The sequence below is a fragment of the Syngnathoides biaculeatus genome, chromosome 13 (assembly GCF_019802595.1).
Source record: "Syngnathoides biaculeatus isolate LvHL_M chromosome 13, ASM1980259v1, whole genome shotgun sequence".
Lineage (NCBI taxonomy): Eukaryota > Metazoa > Chordata > Actinopteri > Syngnathiformes > Syngnathidae > Syngnathoides > Syngnathoides biaculeatus.
In genome coordinates, this window is record NC_084652.1 from 7,442,891 (window position 1) to 7,466,223 (window position 23,333).

Below are 23,333 nucleotides of genomic sequence, written 5' to 3' on the forward strand. Positions count from 1 at the left end.
CGGCACTCTCGCGACCCTTGTGAGGATAAGTGGCCCGGAAAATGGACGAATGGATGACATACGATACATTTGTTTTATTTGTGGCTTTGGAATAAGGCGGTACAAAAGTGAAGGGGCAATTTATCAAATGTTTCTTCAGCCTTCGCTGTTTTCCCAGAATTGTTTCTGCGCCATCTCAGAAGTAGTTGGCGACCCTGCGAACAGATTGGATTTTGGGATTGTCCGCCTGCCACTCGGTGTGGCTGCCGAAACTTCCTCGCTCCACCACGTACATGCGACCGCGGTAGTTGGGCTCCTCGTACAGCACCCAACTGCGAAGAGAGAGTTAACAGAAAAACATGTATTTATTTCCATTTAATGAAAAAAGGGGACGATCACCTGGAAAGTGGAAATAGCCTAAAGGGTGACAAGTTTCTGTTTGGGCTGCTTAGTACAAGACGGCTAAAGTGCGATACACGCATCCTGAAAATAGCTCCAAATTTGAGCATTTCACACCCTTGCACTTAACCCATTCATGGGCAGAGTGGCAATTTTTTGCCTTATTGAGATAAAAGTCTCCGAACAGGCCACAATCAAGGAAATAACACTTCTTTTTCATTTATGGTTAAATTATATGATAACTTTACTAATTTATAATCACGTCCCAAAATTGGGACGCTGCCCGTGAGAGGGTACTTGGGTTTTCATAGTAGATTGTCCCAAAAAACAGAATCAGAATCAGATTAAATCACTTAATTATTTTGATATACTGAAGGATATAATGCGTGAAAATCATGATGTCCCAAAAATGGGACGCTCCCCACGAATGGGTTAAGGCACGATTATCATATTTCTCTCAATCATAATATCGAGCGATTATCCCAATTGAGTTCCCAGTAAATTTAAAGCAAAAAAGTCAATTATTATTATTATTATTATCAAGTTAAGCAGGTCATATACACTATCACTGAGTCACAAAATATATTTCGACTCGAGTCAAGGGATGTGGTTCGAGTCCCCCACCTTTTTAAACAGCGTGTAACTAACAATATCTGTCAGTTAAAATTCAGCATTATTCGCCAACATAGCATTGGCTCTCATTGCATTGTATGTACAGGGAGTCCTCGGGTCAAGACGGTCTCGACCTACGACGTTTCGACTCTACAACGCCCGTCCCCCGTCCGCCATTTTGCCTGGCTAATGCTTGTCCGTGTTTGTGCGCCGGGAGTATCTTCTCATTTTTTTGCCCTCCTTTTTAGACATTATCGCCACAAAGAAGGAAGCTGTATCTTTTAGCAATGCTTCTGGAGCCAAACGAAAATCCAGGACCATGGAAACGAAGCTCAAGATTCATAAAAAGATTGGAGAAAGGAGAGACCACCAAGGCTTCAGTGGGTCAACAGTGGTGACAATTATTAAAGACAAAGCACGTATATTAGTGGATGTGATATGAAGGGTTCCGTTCCTATGTCGGATACAATGATCACCAAACAAGGTTCTTTGAGACTTGTCGAGATGGAGAGGATAACAGGACCAGGTTCCTTCGCAATAGCTCTTCTCCATCCACCTCTCACCAGTAACGCTAAGTACGTCATCTTTATTTCAATCTATTTGTTTTTTTTATACAAAGTATTTGGATGTAAATTCTGGCTATAATGGCGGAATCCGACTTGAGTCGAAATTCGAGTTAAGTCGCTACTGTAGGAACGGATCTCAGTCGTAGACCGAGGACTCCCTGTACTAAGTACTTAATGAAGTGTATATTGTAGTTGGCACTGTGCGTGTGGTGTGTTGCACATACGCTCCGTCTCCGTAGACCTTGAGGGACTTGATGCAGGTCTTTGTCAGGCCTTTGGCTTGCAGCAAGGGACAGTCTTGGTTCAGCTCCACGTGCTGCCCGCTGAAGTTGTCGTCCTCAAACATCTCCAGCCTGTAGTGCTCGCCGTGCTGGGCAGGAGAAGCACACCGTTCACTGTTCACCAGTGCTGGGAAGTATTGAAATATAAATACTTTATGACTGTACTTAAGCAGATTTTTCTGATTACTTTTAAATTCTAGTCCCTACAACGGAAAACTGATATCTGCACTTTCTACTGGTTGCTTGCTTTTTTCAGGTTTTATCATGATCGAAGTTAGCATTTTTTGTGTGTGGTTATAGTAGCCATTTCAAAACATTAGCAAAAATGAATAAATAAGGACCATCTGAAGGGTCAGTATTGTAGTGGTTCACTCACCTCAAACCAAAAAAGTATGTCAGCAACTTCCCTGTGTATGTATGTACAAAGGGGTTAAGCACACTAGCCCGCTTGCCTTTGTCTTTCTTCACCCACCAAATATTTACCCTACCTACCATTCTAATTGGACGGCAGGAGCCCATGTGATCGTTGAGGGCGCTCCAGCGCTGGAATTCAGGGTACTCGCCGCGCTCCAAGACGTACTGCTGGCCCTTGAAGTCCGGGTGGTCGAAGCACACGAAGGCGCCGCTCTCCACTCGCGCGGAGTTGACGCGGTTGACCAGGCCGCGCTCCTGGAAGTTGTCGCAGTTGGTGGACAACTCCAGCTTGCGGCCTGTAAAGTTCTTGCCCTCGTACAGCACGATCTGCCATTGGAAGGAGACGGCAGTGTTTGCTTTGGCGGGGGAGTTCTGGCCAACCCTAATTGTCTCGATTCCTTAAGTGACTATCTCGTCTATTCATGCCAGTTCGGATAATTTTGTAATATTTCTGGAATGCCCTAAAATGATCCCATTTCGTTTAGGGTGCCATTTTAGCAGAGGAGTAGCCAGTGTTAGATTTACCATAAGCCGTCTCGACATCAAAGAGCAGTGGAACACAAGATTCCAATAGATAGCAGTTGGCGTTTGTTGACGTTAGAGGCTGATCGACTAGCTGCTCAACATAACTAAAGGTAAAGTGTTGGTCAGGATGGATGTATTTCAAAAATGGGACTAGCTACGTATCACAGTTAAAACATAATTCTATGGCAAATCGCAAAAGTGTAAATTCGTATTTGAATAGCCTCTTCAAAACAAAATGGAAGACTTCTTGTTTCTTTGTTTATATGAGCCTTTATTGAGAGAAGTATACAACAGTTGCTTTCACACGTTTCAAAATTACTCAGCAGAAAGTAATTTTCCCCTTGATTTTTGCATCTTCTATCTCTGACAAACGTAAAAATCAGCCAAAATGAGCCTTAAAATGGGCACCAAAGCCCAAAACGGAAGACTTCTTGTGTCTTTGGGTATCTAACACTTATGAGTCGTATTGTATATTCCAGGTTACCTCACTGGTTTTACGGCGCAGTAAATCAACAATCAATTCCGCACAATCGACCAACGCATTCTTGATAGCCAACAATCCATTATTTTTGTCATCTAAACACGGAACAACGATGTTGGATACGAACATGGAAACAAAAAGTATTCAAATGTTTCGTCTGCAATGATCACTACTATCACCAACTAGTGGGCTGGCAAGCATATTACAGCACTAGCTGCAGTATAAGCGAGTCCTCATGAAAATGGAATAATATTCCACGCAACTTTTCCAAAACGCAAAAAACAATCCGGTTTGTACTAGGTTCTAATTGTGTACTATTACCACTTGACCTTTTTTTCTGTTTGGGTACTCACCTTTCCTGAGCTCTGAGACATTTTCCACAGTCCTAGCTGTTCCAAACGGCCGCCACGAGCCTGGCTTCGAGGACTTATACAAAAGCGCAACAATGGCCGGCTTATTGGTTTTGCCGCATGGGCACTTTTTGACACATTGTGCCACTGCTGAGGTTGGACTTTGGATCACAATAGACCCAGGGGGTCGCTTTCATTTTCAAACGCTTTGGAGTTTTCGCATCTCCACATTTTAGCCAGGTGGGCCACTTTTCTTCAGGATCTAAAGTTGTAGTTTTTTTAATGAGAAAAATGAACAAAAGTTGAACCTTTTTGCACTTTTTTTTGTAATTCATTTCAAATTTGGTAGCAACTAAGAAAGAATCTCTAGGACAAGTTTACCTCTAATGGACCACTAGAAATGGCTAAAATGGCAGACATTTTGAGTCTTTTTGGGGCATGGACATTTTACAAAAGGACATTATTTTTATTGTTTTTTTTTTTTAATCAAAGAGTTCATCCTCACCTGACTTTGGATTCATTTTTTAATTTTTTATTAAAAGATACTGAATACAAAACACATGTAAATCAAATTCACTCCTCGGGCTTCCAAAAACAGAATATGAAAGCAGCAAAAAGCAAACACTATTAATGGAACTTATCATCTGCTCCATATTCTGATCAGTACTTAACTGGTAATGTCTTCCCTTGAGCAACATTTGACTTGTAAATTGGATTCTGCAAAGTAAATTAAGGTCCGGTGAGACAAAAAGTAAACAGTGATCTCACGTGACGAAGAGGAAAATATGGCAGTATGTTCGGTAGAGACTGAAGCCTTTATTCATAAAAAGTATGGGGCAACTGATAAGATTAATAAAGACAATGGGTGTTAAGGGTCAAGAAAGTACCATGATATGAAAGTGAAGAATTTATAAAAGAGGTTGTTATAGGCATTTTTTTTTATGTTGTTGTCCCTGATATTTTCTCAGATGATTTAGGTGGAATTCCAACAAAATTTCATTAAAAAAAAATTAAATAGTAGGTTTCCTGCTTTGTTGAAACAGTTTATGGAAGTTCTTTGTCTGTTCCCAGCACAGCAAGAAGTTCCTAAAATACTTTCTTGCTCTGATGAGTTTGCTGTTAAAAGAAAACTTCATCATCTGCACTTGTGCCAGACCGGAACAGAAACCGGAACAATCTTTTGGAAATCTGTGCAATGTGAGAAACCTCCAAAAGCCCTGGATCATTATTGGCAGTGGTAACGTTAACAGCTGCTCACTTGGATTTGCAGTCATCCAAGTGATGCTAGGGGGGAAATCCACTGGTTTGCACTAACAATGTATTCAATAGGTCATGTAATATGTACTCTATTTTGACAATGTGATGTTAAATCCTCTCTCATTTAATAGTGTTTTGAGAAGATGTTTGTCGACAATTAAAATTTTTTAGGGGCGTTGCCATTTTCGCGAGTCACATGACCTACGTGCGCGGATGTGACGTGTAAGGTGCCGCAAGAAAGGTTCGATTGCATCGTGGCCAGCGCTGATTTCTCGGATTTATCCTTATCTGATGAAGAAATAGCAGTATCGGTTGATGGGGAAGACGAATGAATACTTCCATACGTAGCCGTGAGCGGCACAGCACCGGTGCTCGGGGGAGCCGGGAGTTCACTCCCCGGTGAGCGAGCTCCAGGGCTTGGGGAACGACCTCACGGCTCATCCACTCGGGAAAATGGTGCTCACAGCTGTGTATGGAAGTATTCCTCCGTCTTCCCAATCAACCGATACTGCTATTTTTTATTTATGAGAAAGGATTTAACATCACATTGTCAAAATAAAGCACATATGACATGACCTATTGGATACATTGTTCATGCAAACCACTGGATTTCCCCTTTAATCTACAATGTTCAAGACGGTTAACATTTAATCCAAAAATCTTTTTCAGTTCTAATTTTTCAAAGTGTGGCATGTTAAGATTTTTAATGGCTTTCGTGGTTACAACACGGTTGGTGTTGTTGCCCGGCATGGGTGGTGAAGGACCATCCTGTTTGCCAAGCGGTTGGTATATAATGAAGACAAAAATAACAAATGTGACAATCCCAAAGGTGAGCAAAACTGGTCTTTGAAGCTATTCTAATAATTGCCAAGGTTGAAACACAGCAAGCCTTTGACCAACATCGGCGTGTCCTTTGTATACACTAGAAAAGCGCTAAATATATCATAGTGAAAGACTTGACGGACGCATATTTGCTCAAGTGCGGCGGCACAAAACGGGCGGACGTATCTTACGTAAGGCGATACAACGGCATTGAACCCTGACCACCGTGGAACACACGCAGGCGTGGACGGACAAATCCGGCGGGGGACGCGCAAATACGTCTGCCTATAAAAAGAAGCGGCAAGTCGGCGAGGTCATTGTTTTTACTGGCAGAGACCCACAAGTCTTCAAGGTATGATTATCTTAAAGTACCGAGTGTCGATTTTTTTTTTTTTTACACGACAGACTTCTATTTGACTTGTCTTTATCACATCGCTTTATATTTCTATAAAAAACTACGCTCGAGTCTTATCTGTGTGTATAGCTAACGTTACTGTCATACTAGTTTAAATAGACTGACTAGTGTGTCCAGTTACGTGAATGTCCAAGAACTCAAAAATCTCATCTTATCAAGCTCTTGTTGAAAAAATGTTTGAAATACATGTAAGAATTGAACAAAAATTGGTACTTTTGGACAGATTTTCAGCCAAAATTAAAAGAAGGAAACCCATTGGTAAGAAAATGAAGTGGACACATATGTGTCCTCCGACTGACTGGCGACCAGTTCAGGATGTAGTCGCCTAATACTAGGTCGGAAAGGCTCCGGCACTCTCGTGACTCTTGTGAGGATAAGCGGTTTGGAAAATGGACATGGGTACTATAATGTGCGGGCCAGATCTGTCCTTCAGGCTTTGCGTTTTCCAAAATATTAGAAATGGCTCTTAGTGTGATGCAGACTAGAGACACAGGACATCGGCCATTTTGCTTTGAAGTGCCCATTTAACCATGATTTTGACCATTTCCAGGTGTCCCTCAAAGACAAAACAAAAGATTTTGTATTTCATTTTTAGTTGCTCTTCATCTAAATTTGAGCCATGCAGACTAGGCAGACGAGTGACTGTAAATGGTAAAACGTTCTTGCCTTCGTTACGGGCCGAGCGTGGCGGCTAAGTTTGACAACTCACCATAAAACACAAAATTAGAATTATAGGTAACGCCAGGGATGTTGAACAGGGAGGATTAGGGGGACAGCTGTCCCCCAGTTAAATAGCCAAAATGACCCTATTATGGCAGTCATTACAAATTTCAAATTACGAAAGGTTAGTGCCAACTTTGGGGTCGGTGGTGTTTTATGCCGAGTCATCAACTTTCCCCACTGTGCTCTGATCACACACAAAGATGAAAACTCAAAGATTTCATACTTTAGCATCACTCGTCTGTCCAGGAGTACGTGGTTCAAATATGACAACAATTGGTCAAAATCTCGAAGACAATTTTGTCGTTGAATGACCTCTGAAAATGGCGAAGACGAGCCTGCAATGGTTTGAAAAAAACAAAAAAAAAAGGGCAGACTTTTAGTGTCTGTTTGGACTCAAACTCTGCTCTGCACGTTCCAAGGCAAACGAGTTCTTGACGATCATTCTGCCCTAAAAAGATTCCAAAGGAGCTCTGCGGTGGGATAAATATGCAACATGCAAAAACATCGGCTTTCTTTGTGCCCACAGGCTGATGCTGTAGTGAACGTCACAATGAAGTTGTTGCTGTTGGCTTTAAGCGTCGCGTTGTTATTTGCTGCAGGTGAGCGAGTCACTCATTTCCCACTGAGCAAACAACAAAGCACTTGTACTTTTTGATAGATTTTTACTTAGGTCCTAATCTCGGACTTCGGACATTGAAAGGGCATGTTTATTTTGCGCGGTGTGCAAATTTCACAACCCGGAGAGGAGCGAAGACCATTGATTATACAGGATGTTGAACTCGTCTTCCCTGGTGCTCTTTAGTGATATTTTCAAAACGCTGAGGCGTCATTTCAATATTTTTGAAGAAGAATCCTATTGCTTTTAAAAGAGCTAAAAACCTCACCACCATAATGGATTCTACCCGAGGTGTGAAGGTAATATAAAACTGTGGATTTGTGGAAGCAGAACTTTATTCCCTACATTGTGTGTAAATTCCCCCCAAAATGCATCATGGTGCCTTTACATGACAGTGCGGAGTGCAGCTATTGCTAGAAAGTGGCTTTGGATCTTTGCCCAACCCAGCTGATCATGCCATGGGCAGTTATTATATTTGAAACCAGATCTTTATATAGCGCTTGTGCACCTACGTGATGAAAATCATATGACTTTCGTTTACGTCACCATATTGCCTGTCTAACAAAGCATTGTTCAATGGTAAGTGGTTGGAGACCACACGAAAATATGTCTTACAGCACGACGCCCAGATTCTTATCCGATCCAGTTAGACATTTAAAAGAAAATAAACGAAAGTACGTGGAAAAATTTGACAAACTCGGCATTGAGGACCCGTATTTAATGCCGAAGTTGACGTTTTCACGGATAACAAATTGGACTGTTAATTCGCTTCCGCTTGTCTTGGACAACTGGATCTACACATGGATCTGGTGAGTAAGTCGTCAAGATTTACACGGAAACGTTTGAAAGCGTATAAAAGTCTGGATGCATAAGAATACATTGTTGCTGGATCTGTTTTCAATCAGGAATAAATCCCACATGATAATGGGTTGACAGCTCATGAACACGGAAGCGTGATTGGCCACACATTAACCTTTGCCAGAATCCATCGTTCTTTTCATCTAGTATTCAATACAAACGCCAATATTTAGATACATGACCCCTGGTTTTACACAAACTCGCATTCATCAACTATGATTTAAGAAAAAAACGGAAGCGATTGTGCCCACACTTAACTTCCGTAAACCTCTGCGACAGTTTTTTTTTTTTTTTTTTAAACGCACTGTTCTCAAATGAGCCGACTTGGCATTATCAATACTTTTTGGTCATTTGAGATTGAGAAGAATAATTCCTACCTGAAATGAAGCGATCGCTACACAGGCGTGTGCGTATTTGATTGGGCACCCTCCATCACGTTTAATTGCCGAAATCCATCGATCTTTTCTGTTCTTTTCAGCTGGTATTCCATAAAATGATCTCTTTGAATATTTGTCTCGTCTGCTGTAACAACCAACAGCACAACACGTCTCGGGTATTGTAAATATTCTCCTCCAGTTCAACGTCTCCCACAATGTCGAGCAGCTCTGACCGACCGGCAATACGATGCCGTGAAAATGGTGACGTCACTTGCACGAGCGTTAAACAGCGTATCAAAATCTATAACTACAACTAAAATAAAAGTATATCTTGTATAGCCATCCACCCTGAGCCGCTTATACAATATACAAGATGAGAACACTTGCAAGGAGCTTCTAAAGGCCACAGCTCACACCCAGAAGCTCCCACCGTACAAACTGGCCAACACGACTCCAGCGGTTCACTTGGCAATGCCCCTGAACGGCCACACATCCAACACAAATACCACAATAAGTTCATTTTCTCTCTCTCTCTCTCTCTTTTTTTTTTTTTGGTCAGGTGAGGCCCTCAACTGCCATCGCTGCGTTTCCAGAGTGGCCGGCGAGGACTGCGAGCTCACCACGGAGACGTGCCGACCCGACAAAAACGGCTGCGCCGTCGCCAAGTTCCTCCGCCCGCCATGTGAGAGCTGTTTGCTCGTATCGGACGGTCCCCATCGACGGGGTGTTTTACATTTTAATTTGGAAAATTTCTTGCTCGTCTCTCTCCTCCAGACGGTTCCTACCAGAAGTGCATGGCCGTGGAAGACTGCATGCTGCTCATGGACAACAGCTTCATGCACATCAAATGTTGCGACCATGACATGTGCAATGTTGCTTTTTCATAAAAAAAAAAAAAAGAGAGAGAAGACTCTTTTCATGGTTAAAAAAAAAATAAAGAAAATACAAATGTATAAAAATCAACAATCTCACCCGTTATTTGATTTGTGTTGATTAGACATACATGCATACATACATACATATATATGTCCATATGTATGTACATATTGAGCATGATAAAATTGTGATAGAGCTTATTTTCAAATATTTACTTCAAATTTGATTTTAGAATCTCAGACATTCTGAAAAGTATTATCATCTGACCAGCATTGATTTTTTTTCCATCATTTTTACTGATAGAGGGCTATACAATACTACACCGGCAGGCATTTCTGACCAATTTTTACGGATGCTGAAGAACCCCGAAAGTGAATAAAAGCACCCTTGAAATATGAAACTTTTTAAAATTTTTTCCTCTTTCGTTTGCTCATCTCTGCTGGTATTTGGTCATTTCCTCTTTGGATAACAAGTGACCACCCAAAATGATTTTTTTTTGGACATACAGTACGTATAGCCAAAATGGTGCAATCAAGCAAGTTTCAGATGCTAATGCCGTTATAACCCGAAACTGTGTAACGAATGAACATATACTGTACATGACATGTCATTATCCAAGCCGCCTATCCTCACAAGGGTTGCGGGGATGCTGGAGCCTATCCCGCCTCGCTTCGAGTGAAAGGCGGACTACGCCCTGAACTGGTCGCCAGTCAGTCGCAGGGCAGATATCGACAGCATCACTGAGCGGGAATCGATCCCACGCTGCCCGCAGCAAAGGCAGACGTGTGTACACCATCAGTGACTCTCATACTGTACATTTAAGGTTTATATTTTATTAAATCATATACAATTATTGTAATGAAATTAACTACAGTATATACACAATAGAAAAGTGAAAATTAATTAGGAGCATTTCATTATTAAAATTAACTTTTTTTTTTTTTTACCTTAAAAAAATGCCATGTTTCTCAGAGACCCAACTGTTTACCACTCATCTGAGTGCCACACCTGACAAATCCTTTATTTTACTAATGATCTTTTTTTTAATCAGATGACAAATACATACAGTATTTGGATACGAGAAAAACAAGTGGACACACATGCTCAGTAAAAATGTTCAACTATAAAAGAACGGATGACTGACAAATTGGCACAGAGAGATTGAAAACTACAAACCGACAAGGTACATCGATGGAACAGCAGACTTGAGCTACCTGCAGGAATACGGTTGAATTATGAAACTAAATGAAATTACACGATGTTGAAACTTTTGCTTGTGGTCTGTAAAAATGTTAACCTTTTCTCTCACAGAACAACACTATGAAGTTGCTGCTCTTGGCTCTAAGCTGTGCCCTGCTCTTCACAGCAGGTAAAAGTTTCTCCGCTGAAAATGTTTTTCAAAAAATTCTAAAGGATATCCGGACATTTTTTTTCCCGCCCTGATTTGCTCTTTACTTCCTCAGGTGAAGCGCTGAGGTGCTATAAATGTGTGCCCGGACCAGGGGGAAGACCATGTGACGTCACCGTGCAGGAGTGTGAAGGAGATGAAAGATTTTGTGGAACTGTTGTGTACAAAAATTGTGAATGTTGTTTTGTTTTTAACATTAGCATAAACGCCAGTTTGTGAATGCATTGGACCCAAAATGTCACAGAAACTGTGAAAAATTTACTGTGTATTGTGTTCCATTCTCAAAGGTCCACACATTACTAATGTTTTATGTTTTTTTTATTTTCGTCTCCCTTTTCTCTTTCAGATGGCCGGCTACAGGAATGCATGACTAGTTCTCGAGTAATGTGGTTTGAAAGAAATCCGGAATTTAACGCAGAGTACTGCTCAACCAACTTGTGCAACGTCTGATCAAGGCAGGGGGGGAAAAAAAAACATCACTGGAATTCCAGATATCATTTTCAGTCTTTAGAAAAAGTAACGTGTTGATTCTTTCAGTGGTCATTTCGATCCTACATCAAGTTTTTCTTTGAATGGCGACTCAAAAGTGATATTACACTTTCAGCTTTGAATCAATAAAATGCATGCTGATATTTCTGACTCGGATTTACTGAACTGATGTGTGTGATATAACTATTATAGTGCCGATTTTCAAATTTTCAGTCATTTTGAAAATCTCTTAACAAAAATTATTATGTGAACCAGCGCTGTACTTTTTTTTCTTTTTTTCAATCGTCATTTCTAACTGCGTTTGGATTATGAAGGGGACAGGCAAGAGGACCGCATTGACCCCGAAGACAAAGGAGAGAAAGTTGAGAGGCTAAAAATAATCTGCGAGGATTTCAGAGCTGGCTGGCTCAAGGGATACGACGGGATCGTCGGAGGAGACGCAGAGGTGCACTGTGGGGCTTCTCACCTCTCGGATCTTCTCCGACGTCGCCCCGAGGACGCGACCCCGCCGCCGCAGGTCGACCCCGCCGGAGGCGCCGTCCGCAACCCGTGGCAATTGGAATTGCAGGAAATGAGGCTCCTATTTCACCTCATTCCAGAAAAGGTCACTGTATTTGTATTTTGTGCTTTCGGTTTAGTATCAGATGGCATAGTGAAGGTGTAGCTAACACATCCACCAACCAGTTCAAAGATTTGGGATTTAAATCAGGGCTCTGAATTTTTGTATGGGTTCTCCCTAACTACTTTGCCCATTGATTGTTCACCGTTCGCGGCATAGCATATTCGATAGACGGAGCACCTTATAAGTGGGATGCCTGATGTGACTTCCAAAATATGTGACTCGTCCAATGAAGTTTGTAACCAGTGTGTTTAAGTGTACTCCATTGGTTTACTCACACAACAACAGTTACAGATTTTGGAACTTGTGCACATGAGGTGCACTGTCAATTCTGGAGATAATTTAAGACTTTTAAATGCCCCTTATGGTCACAAAAATAGGGTATTTACATATCATACATTGGTATTTTAATACCGCATCCATTATTTGCAGATTTTGGGTGTTCATGGAGGATAAGAAATTAACTATTAATAAACTATTATGTTATCTTAAGCAAATTTTTTTTTACTGTTCATTTGGTAACAGAAGTTGTCAAAAGTGGTATGGTTAGTAGAATGTTGAGTACCTGTGTTGAAGTAACGTTTTTTTGTAGGCGGTCGGGGCTAGTGAACGGTGAGGAAGCCAAGGTGAGGCGTGGAGGACCCAAGTGCAAGGAAGCAGGGCCGCTCGGCTGGTTTACAGGAAACATGAAAAAGTATTTAGTTTTCAAGAAAAAAAACAATGCACAAAATAAAATAATGAAATAAGAAACGTGCAACTTAAATTTAGAACCTTAACTACACGTGGCACGAAGGCAATGGAGCGACAAGAACTGGAAGAAAACAGAGTTAATACACAGAGATTGTCGAGACAGTGAGAAACACCTGGACAGGTCGTGAGTGGCAGGAGGGAGCTGATTGGTCAACACTAGGGTGAAGGTTGAACGAGAACAGGTGGAGACAACGAACAAAATGAACACCCAAGACGTGGAACCCCAAAACAAACAAAATAGAACAACCAACCCCGATCCACCAAGAATACACAATGTGGTATCATCTTTATCTTTTAAAATGCAAAGCGGAATAATGATAGTCCTTTGGGTGGATGACAAGTACATATTAGCTAAGGTGTCACAATATTACTTCTTCTTTTGTGAGCAAACTTCAGTATGTCAACATGATGTTGAAATAAGAGACAGGGTTGCTGTGTTTATATTTTGTATTTTAAACTCAAGTGCCGTAGAGAAAAAAAATGGAAGCACTTCTGCCTCACAGGTAATAGTTCACATTGCGAAAGCATGTATGTTAGATTAATTCAGCAAATTGTCCATTTTATGTGTGATTGTGAATGGTTGTCTTTTTATCCCCAGAAAGGCTCTACTCCGCCTTTCCTGGACTCGAGGTCAGCCGCACCTGCGATCCGCCTGATGAATGGATTTTAGTACCGCGTGCTTGGAAAAACACTCTTCTTCTTTCGGCTTGTCCGTTCGGGGTCGCCACAGCGTGTCACCTTTTTCCATGTAAGCCTATCTCGTGCATCTTCCTCTCTAACACCCACTGTCCTCATGTCTTCCCTCACAACATCCATCAACATTTTCTTTGGTCTTGCTCTCGCTCTTTCGCCTGGCAGCTCCATCCTAAGCACCCTTCTACCAATATAGTCACTCTTTGCCTCTGAACATGTCCAAACCATCGGAGTCTGGGAAACTTTTTTTCCCCAACGTGAGCATTGACCCCCGAGAGTGAAAAACTTCAATTCATACCTCTCCTCATGTCTTCCGTTCTTTTTCAAGGGGCGTAAAATAGGTCTATGTACCCTTCTCAGTTCCCTGGGCAGCACCAGTGTTTTGCAAGCTTATACAAACTCATTGAAGGCGTTTTCCTTTTCTGTTTAACTGACTAAGAATCTTCATTTGGGTTTTTGGCAAAAATTTATTTGGATGAGATAGCGACTGAATAAACCTGATGAGTAAATACAAGCAACTATAAAAGAACGAGTGACAAACAACTGGTACCACTGACTGGGAGAAACCGAAAACTACACGTCAAAAAGGTAGACGGGAAAGATCCAGAAGCTTTGAGGTATCAATACAAATTTGCATGATTATGATTAATTGAATCGAAATGGAAACTTTAGTGAGAGGTGTGGCCTCTAAAATGCAACATTTTCTTCTTCATAGAACTACACAATGAAGTGGCTGCTCTTGGTTTTAAGCTTTGCCCTGGTCTTCACAGCAGGTGAGGGTTCCACCGCTCAACTTTTGTTGAAGTCAACATTTTCAGGGACGGCCAGACTATTGAGGTGGCTGGAACACGTCTGATAAAGTTTCAGGATTAACGCATTTCCATCGAAGCTTGAAGTCGGGCATGTGACCGTTAATGTTTTTGTTTATTTTTCCTTATTTGCCATTTCTTTTTCTCAGGTGAAGGTCTGAAGTGCTATAAGTGCCTGGAAACAATAGACTCGAACACATGTAATCTCAAAGTGGAGGAGTGTCAAGACAGTGGGGACGTTTGCGTGACTACCATGCACGTCACGTTTGGTAAATGGAGAATACGAATTCACTTGGCAGCTCTAAGAAATCACTTTGTAGTTGTTTTTTAGTATTAGAGCTCATCAAACACTTTTAAGATGGCAGGCAGATGATTAATTTCACATTAATTTTAAATATTATTGGCCAAGGTTTAAGTGTTGAAAATAGCTTGCTGCTTTGAACGATGCAATTTTTTATCAATTATTTTTTATCTATAAATTTTCATTGCTTTGTTTTTAAATGCTGCGTATTTCTCCTTTTTCTGTCAGGTGGCCCAGTTCAGTCATGCCTCCCTAGAATTCAGTGCACTTACCTAGAAGACAGTGGCTTCGATGTAGTGCACTGCTGCAAAACCGACTTGTGCAACAAAGTCTAATGGATAAGATGGGGAAAAACGCGCATTTTCCATATCCATTTACCCCCATCACTCTTGAGACATATTGATGTGTTTTCATGGTTGCAATAATCCATATTTCTCCCTATGGCTCTATCAAACCACAGGTGCCACCAAAGGAAGAAAACCTTTGGTTGAAGCTTCCAATATATAACCGCTTTTTGCTTGAATCACAGCGCTCAAAAGTCATCTGTACGATACTTTCAGCTGTGAGCCAATAAAATCATTGAAACAATTCTGACTCGGACTTATTCAATTTACATGTGATGAAACTGAAAATTGAAACTAAAATTGAATTAAAACATTTTCAAACGTGTGATTCCAATATCTCTGACCAGTGTTGCACAGTTTGAACTCCAAATAAGGTGTCAGGGCACGTTTTATCAGACACAGTTGGGATCAGAAAACTGCCAAAGAAGTCGAGAAGCACCGCTTATAACTTTCTGACTGAAACGGTCTTCTTCTTTTGTCACCAAGAACTTCTGATTCATTCAAGGAAAATGTATAGCGATGCCTTGAGATACGAATTAAATTTCTTCCGTAGCAACACTTGTAACACAAATCATCTTTCCCCATTGAAATGGGAGGAAGTGTCATTAAACTATTCCAGCTTCCGCCCAAATTTTTTTTTCTTTTTACATTTTTTCACTGAAAAAAATAACTATTCTATTTCACTCTACGAAACCAGGCAGTCATGACATAACTATATTTATAACTTTTGCCACAGACAAAAAAATGTAACTGAGTACTGTTGTCAAGAACCTCCGGTGCGAGGCTGGACCCAAATGCAGGACTCGGAGACGAGAGCATGATGTTAAGCGTAGTTTTATTCAAAGCTGAGGTCATAGATGGTGTAAGCGGTCCGAGAAGGCAGAGTTACAGAAACGCTAGGCTAGGCAGGATCCAAACGACATGCAGCGAGGTCCGATGACTAGGAGACAAACTATGAAATATGAACTAGGACTTATCTATGACTATGAAACATCAACTAGGACAGGACTAAACTGTGGTGGCTCAGAAACGCTGTGACAAGGATAGCGCAACACTACAATATTTTCAGTGGTAGAGATTCCGATGGTTAGTGAATGCAACTCACTAACCCAGTGCAACAAACTGGCAAATGCCAGTGGCAAAAATTCCACCTTAAATCCCTAATTACAGTCACAATGTGTGGGCATGCCCCACTTGGCAGTGGCTAAGTCTTGCTCATGTCGACTGTCCTGTTATATTGAATACTTAAATGTGTAGCTACATTGTTGGTATTCAAATATTAGTTGCGTTAAGCAGGGGTGTAAATTTTTCACCTAATAAGATATAAATATTTACAATTCTAAATTCTGCAACAGTCTGGCTGGAGAAGAGATAGTGAATGTCTAAAATCAAAGATCATCGGTTGGATTTTTCAGTGTCATGCCGCATTACTCAAAGACTGCACAATATCGCCTCATATGGCAACCCAGATATGTGTATGTTCCCATAAAAAGAAAAAGAAAAAATCAAATTATAGCGGAAACGGTTCAAAAGGGAACATTTTGTCTTCAAAAGTCTAATCTTTTCAAAATTTCAAATTAATAGATTTTACCACAAGTTGATGCTTCAGTCATATTTGGAAATACGCAATGTTTGAGGCAAGAACTGAATGGCACATGACCAGATAGAGCCAATCATAAGTGTCAGCTATAGAGGGAAGTGGTATGAAAAATAAATAAATGCATCTGAACTCTTGTGATTATTTTTCAAATGAAACGATAATAGTAAGTTTGGAAATTTGCAAAACAACCGTAATGTATTAAGTATTTTTCTTCCGGTAATGGACTACAATACCATTCATTTTGTAATCAGATTATATAATCTCATTACATGTAACTACTGGCAGTTACTCCCCAACATTGGCTACAGAGTAAATTCCCGTTATCGACTTGGAAATACTGCGTGTGTGTGCGTGCGTGCGTGCGTGGGAAAGAAACATTGTGACCACTGAATTTGGAGTGAACCAAGTTTTCAGTTTCTTTTCGCATCATACACTGTACGGCAAAAATTTGTGCAATGATTTTATTGATTGAATCGCTATACATGATTTCATGAAAGCAAAAAGGTAATTCTTCCATTGCTGTCATTTAGGACTGGGAAGAAAAAAAACCCACCGAACTGTGAAAACAATCAAAGATGTTCAGATTACAAAATTACATTCCATAATCCACCAAGAGAAAGCCATGTCCTTGTAAAGTGCAAATATTGCTAATAATATTAATTTGGGCGGTTGACTTCAGAACATGCTGGAGGACAAAGGGCGGATCTCTCTTTCAACGAGACCTCTGGTACGGCCACGTGATGTTTACAATATTACATTAACTCGAGAGTGGATTCTCTTCCACTGGTTTGTGACAAATGGTGGCATGGCGTGAGGCTATGGGGTCGTACCGTAGTTATTATCCACATCTTTTACTTGTTAAGCAAAAATGTCTTCTTGTCAAGAAGCACTGCCTGATGATATGAGGAACAAACTCACAAGTTCAAGCTCAAGTAGACTTGACGATTGCACTGGTCTTCTGACTGGACTCAGCATTAAACAGCCGACACTCATTCAGTATACTGAGGCTCGACTTCTGACCAGAAGCAAAAGATCAAAACACAAAGTCTCTACACTGGCTTCTAGTAAGCTAAAGTATTGACATTAAAGATCCGCTACTGGTCTATAAATCACTAAATCATTTACGTTCTGAATATATATACTGTAAAAGACTCATGGAATATTAATGTAGTAGGGCTCTGAGATCTTAAGGCTCAGTTGAGCTTGTGGAGCACAAAGCAAACATGGCGAAGCAACATTTAGCAGTTATGCTACACCCGATTTTTTTTTTTTTTCCCCTCTGGATTTGAACCATCACAGGAGTGGACAGCGCAACATTTGTTTGTGGCACACACTGGAGGAGGGGCCTACTTGAGCAAGGCAAGGAGCAAGTTCAGGCTATCGGTGTCATTTACACAGTAAAAGAACCGTGGTTTAGCGGGGGATTCCTGTATCTCACACCGTATTCATCCCGTGAGGACATTTTCATTCATACATCCATTTTCTATATTGCTTGTTGTTTGAAATAAATTATTTCAATGGAATTATAATACATTATTTTCTTTCAAGATTAATAATACTGAATATGTTGCTTATGAGAGAACAAACTACTGTATTTACAAACGAGCAATTTTATAAACTTTTTTTTCCCAGGGTGGGCATTGACCCCAGAGGGTGAAAAACTTCAATTCATACCTCTCCTCACGTCTTCCGTTCTTTTTCAAGGGCCATAAAATAGGTCTACGTACGTTTTCCAGTGCCCTGGGCAGCACCAAAGTTTTGCAGGCTTCTGCAAACTCATTGAAGGCGTTGTCCTTTTCTGTTTAAGTTACTAAGAATTTTCATTTGGGTTTTGGGTAAAATTTATTTGGATGAGCGATTGGATAATATGATGAGTAAATATAAGTAAGTATAAAAGAACGAGTGACAACCAAATGGTACCACTGACTGCCAGAAATCGAAAACTACACGTCAAAAAGGTAGACGGGGAAGATCCAGAAGCTTTGAGGTACCGTGACAAATTTGTAGGATTATGATTAATTGTACGAAATGGAAACTTTAGTGAGAGGTGTGGCCTCTAAAATGCAACATTTTCTTCTTCATAGAACTACACAATGAAGTGGCTGCTCTTGGTTTTAAGCTTTGCCCTGGTCTTCACAGCAGGTGAGGGTTCCACCCACCGCTCAACTTTTGTTGAAGTCAACATTTTCAGGGACGGCCAGACTATTGAGGTGGCTGGAACACGTCTGATAAAGTTTCAGGATTAACGCATTTCCATCGAAGCTTGAAGTCGGGCATGTGACCGTTAATGTTTTTGTTTATTTTTCCTTATTTGCCATTTCTTTTTCTCAGGTGAAGGTCTGAAGTGCTATAAGTGCCTGGAAACAATAGACTCGAACACATGTAATCTCAAAGTGGAGGAGTGTCAAGACAGTGGGGACGTTTGCGTGACTACCATGCACGTCACGTTTGGTAAATGGAGAATACGAATTCACTTGGCAGCTCTAAGAAATCACTTTGTAGTTGTTTTTTAGTATTAGAGCTCATCAAACACTTTTAAGATGGCAGGCAGATGATTAATTTCACATTAATTTTAAATATTATTGGCCAAGGTTTAAGTGTTGAAAATAGCTTGCTGCTTTGAACGATGCAATTTTTTATCAATTATTTTTTATCTATAAATTTTCATTGCTTTGTTTTTAAATGCTGCGTATTTCTCCTTTTTCTGTCAGGTGGCCCAGTTCAGTCATGCCTCCCTAGAATTCAGTGCACTTACCTAGAAGACAGTGGCTTCGATGTAGTGCACTGCTGCAAAACCGACTTGTGCAACAAAGTCTAATGGATAAGATGGGGAAAAACGCGCATTTTCCATATCCATTTACCCCCATCACTCTTGAGACATATTGATGTGTTTTCATGGTTGCAATAATCCATATTTCTCCCTATGGCTCTATCAAACCACAGGTGCCACCAAAGGAAGAAAACCTTTGGTTGAAGCTTCCAATATATAACCGCTTTTTGCTTGAATCACAGCGCTCAAAAGTCATCTGTACGATACTTTCAGCTGTGAGCCAATAAAATCATTGAAACAATTCTGACTCGGACTTATTCAATTTACATGTGATGAAACTGAAAATTGAAACTAAAAATTGAATTAAAACATTTTCAAACGTGTGATTCCAATATCTCTGACCAGTGTTGCACAGTTTGAACTCCAAATAAGGTGTCAGGGCACGTTTTATCAGACACAGTTGGGATCAGAAAACTGCCAAAGAAGTCGAGAAGCACCGCTTATAACTTTCTGACTGAAACGGTCTTCTTCTTTTGTCACCAAGAACTTCTGATTCATTCAAGGAAAATGTATAGCGATGCCTTGAGATACGAATTAAATTTCTTCCGTAGCAACACTTGTAACACAAATCATCTTTCCCCATTGAAATGGGAGGAAGTGTCATTAAACTATTCCAGCTTCCGCCCAAATTTTTTTTTCTTTTTACATTTTTTCACTGAAAAAAATAACTATTCTATTTCACTCTACGAAACCAGGCAGTCATGACATAACTATATTTATAACTTTTGCCACAGACAAAAAAATGTAACTGAGTACTGTTGTCAAGAACCTCCGGTGCGAGGCTGGACCCAAATGCAGGACTCGGAGACGAGAGCATGATGTTAAGCGTAGTTTTATTCAAAGCTGAGGTCATAGATGGTGTAAGCGGTCCGAGAAGGCAGAGTTACAGAAACGCTAGGCTAGGCAGGATCCAAACGACATGCAGCGAGGTCCGATGACTAGGAGACAAACTATGAAATATGAACTAGGACTTATCTATGACTATGAAACATCAACTAGGACAGGACTAAACTGTGGTGGCTCAGAAACGCTGTGACAAGGATAGCGCAACACTACAATATTTTCAGTGGTAGAGATTCCGATGGTTAGTGAATGCAACTCACTAACCCAGTGCAACAAACTGGCAAATGCCAGTGGCAAAAATTCCACCTTAAATCCCTAATTACAGTCACAATGTGTGGGCATGCCCCACTTGGCAGTGGCTAAGTCTTGCTCATGTCGACTGTCCTGTTATATTGAATACTTAAATGTGTAGCTACATTGTTGGTATTCAAATATTAGTTGCGTTAAGCAGGGGTGTAAATTTTTCACCTAATAAGATATAAATATTTACAATTCTAAATTCTGCAACAGTCTGGCTGGAGAAGAGATAGTGAATGTCTAAAATCAAAGATCATCGGTTGGATTTTTCAGTGTCATGCCGCATTACTCAAAGACTGCACAATATCGCCTCATATGGCAACCCAGATATGTGTATGTTCCCATAAAAAGAAAAAGAAAAAATCAAATTATAGCGGAAACGGTTCAAAAGGGAACATTTTGTCTTCAAAAGTCTAATCTTTTCAAAATTTCAAATTAATAGATTTTACCACAAGTTGATGCTTCAGTCATATTTGGAAATACGCAATGTTTGAGGCAAGAACTGAATGGCACATGACCAGATAGAGCCAATCATAAGTGTCAGCTATAGAGGGAAGTGGTATGAAAAATAAATAAATGCATCTGAACTCTTGTGATTATTTTTCAAATGAAACGATAATAGTAAGTTTGGAAATTTGCAAAACAACCGTAATGTATTAAGTATTTTTCTTCCGGTAATGGACTACAATACCATTCATTTTGTAATCAGATTATATAATCTCATTACATGTAACTACTGGCAGTTACTCCCCAACATTGGCTACAGAGTAAATTCCCGTTATCGACTTGGAAATACTGCGTGTGTGTGCGTGCGTGCGTGCGTGGGAAAGAAACATTGTGACCACTGAATTTGGAGTGAACCAAGTTTTCAGTTTCTTTTCGCATCATACACTGTACGGCAAAAATTTGTGCAATGATTTTATTGATTGAATCGCTATACATGATTTCATGAAAGCAAAAAGGTAATTCTTCCATTGCTGTCATTTAGGACTGGGAAGAAAAAAAACCCACCGAACTGTGAAAACAATCAAAGATGTTCAGATTACAAAATTACATTCCATAATCCACCAAGAGAAAGCCATGTCCTTGTAAAGTGCAAATATTGCTAATAATATTAATTTGGGCGGTTGACTTCAGAACATGCTGGAGGACAAAGGGCGGATCTCTCTTTCAACGAGACCTCTGGTACGGCCACGTGATGTTTACAATATTACATTAACTCGAGAGTGGATTCTCTTCCACTGGTTTGTGACAAATGGTGGCATGGCGTGAGGCTATGGGGTCGTACCGTAGTTATTATCCACATCTTTTACTTGTTAAGCAAAAATGTCTTCTTGTCAAGAAGCACTGCCTGATGATATGAGGAACAAACTCACAAGTTCAAGCTCAAGTAGACTTGACGATTGCACTGGTCTTCTGACTGGACTCAGCATTAAACAGCCGACACTCATTCAGTATACTGAGGCTCGACTTCTGACCAGAAGCAAAAGATCAAAACACAAAGTCTCTACACTGGCTTCTAGTAAGCTAAAGTATTGACATTAAAGATCCGCTACTGGTCTATAAATCACTAAATCATTTACGTTCTGAATATATATACTGTAAAAGACTCATGGAATATTAATGTAGTAGGGCTCTGAGATCTTAAGGCTCAGTTGAGCTTGTGGAGCACAAAGCAAACATGGCGAAGCAACATTTAGCAGTTATGCTACACCCGATTTTTTTTTTTTTTCCCCTCTGGATTTGAACCATCACAGGAGTGGACAGCGCAAATACATTTGTTTGTGGCACACACTGGAGGAGGGGCCTACTTGAGCAAGGCAAGGAGCAAGTTCAGGCTATCGGTGTCATTTACACAGTAAAAGAACCGTGGTTTAGCGGGGGATTCCTGTATCTCACACCGTATTCATCCCGTGAGGACATTTTCATTCATACATCCATTTTCTATATTGCTTGTTGTTTGAAATAAATTATTTCAATGGAATTATAATACAATTATTTTCTTTCAAGATTAATAATACTGAATATGTTGCTTATGAGAGAACAAACTACTGTATTTACAAACGAGCAATTTTATAAACTTTTTTTTCCCCAGGGTGGGCATTGACCCCAGAGGGTGAAAAACTTCAATTCATACCTCTCCTCACGTCTTCCGTTCTTTTTCAAGGGCCATAAAATAGGTCTACGTACGTTTTCCAGTGCCCTGGGCAGCACCAAAGTTTTGCAGGCTTCTGCAAACTCATTGAAGGCGTTGTCCTTTTCTGTTTAAGTTACTAAGAATCTTCATTTGGGTTTTTGGTAAAAATTTATTTGGATGAGCGATTGGATAAATATGATGAGTAAATATAAGTAAGTATAAAAGAACGAGTGACAACCAAATGGTACCACTGACTGCCAGAAATCGAAAACTACACGTCAAAAAGGTAGACGGGGAAGATCCAGAAGCTTTGAGGTACCGTGACAAATTTGTAGGATTATGATTAATTGTACGAAATGGAAACTTTAGTGAGAGGTGTGGCCTCTAAAATGCAACATTTTCTTCTTCATAGAACTACACAATGAAGTGGCTGCTCTTGGTTTTAAGCTTTGCCCTGGTCTTCACAGCAGGTGAGGGTTCCACCGCTCAACTTTTGTTGAAGTCAACATTTTCAGGGACGGCCAGACTATTGAGGTGGCTGGAACACGTCTGATAAAGTTTCAGGATTAACGCATTTCCATCGAAGCTTGAAGTCGGGCATGTGACCGTTAATGTTTTTGTTTATTTTTCCTTATTTGTCATTTCTTTTTCTCAGGTGAAGG

The 23,333-nt window shown here is 40.4% G+C and overlaps 3 protein-coding genes across 4 annotated transcripts; 2 read left to right on the forward strand and 1 right to left on the reverse strand.

Annotated features, from left to right (window-relative positions):
* Nucleotides 1-121: 121 nt before the first annotated feature.
* Nucleotides 122-13,818, reverse strand: LOC133511002 (gamma-crystallin N-A-like). The gene is made up of 6 exons (XM_061839564.1): nucleotides 13,809-13,818; nucleotides 12,839-12,930; nucleotides 12,633-12,737; nucleotides 2,330-2,578; nucleotides 1,781-1,926; nucleotides 122-311 (listed from the first exon to the last, which is right to left on the reverse strand). The coding sequence occupies exons 1-6, from the start codon at nucleotides 13,816-13,818 to the stop codon at nucleotides 176-178; spliced, it is 738 nt and encodes a 245-aa protein (XP_061695548.1). The 3' UTR covers nucleotides 122-175.
* Nucleotides 2,829-9,757, forward strand: ly97.3 (lymphocyte antigen 97, tandem duplicate 3). 2 transcript variants are annotated; one of them, XM_061839464.1, is made up of 4 exons: nucleotides 2,829-2,886; nucleotides 7,351-7,423; nucleotides 9,235-9,357; nucleotides 9,450-9,757. In XM_061839464.1, the coding sequence occupies exons 2-4, from the start codon at nucleotides 7,375-7,377 to the stop codon at nucleotides 9,560-9,562; spliced, it is 285 nt and encodes a 94-aa protein (XP_061695448.1). In that variant the 5' UTR covers nucleotides 2,829-2,886; nucleotides 7,351-7,374; the 3' UTR covers nucleotides 9,563-9,757. The 2 variants fall into 2 exon arrangements, with proteins under 2 accessions (XP_061695448.1, XP_061695447.1); XM_061839463.1 differs by lacking the exon at nucleotides 2,829-2,886 and adding an exon at nucleotides 5,914-6,038.
* A 264-nt stretch (nucleotides 13,819-14,082) lies between the features above and the next one.
* On the forward strand, nucleotides 14,083-14,955 carry LOC133511003 (lymphocyte antigen 6S-like). Its single transcript, XM_061839565.1, has 4 exons — nucleotides 14,083-14,127; nucleotides 14,226-14,283; nucleotides 14,469-14,588; nucleotides 14,849-14,955. The coding sequence occupies exons 2-4, from the start codon at nucleotides 14,235-14,237 to the stop codon at nucleotides 14,953-14,955; spliced, it is 276 nt and encodes a 91-aa protein (XP_061695549.1). The 5' UTR covers nucleotides 14,083-14,127; nucleotides 14,226-14,234.
* The last annotated feature ends 8,378 nt before the right edge of the window (nucleotides 14,956-23,333 follow it).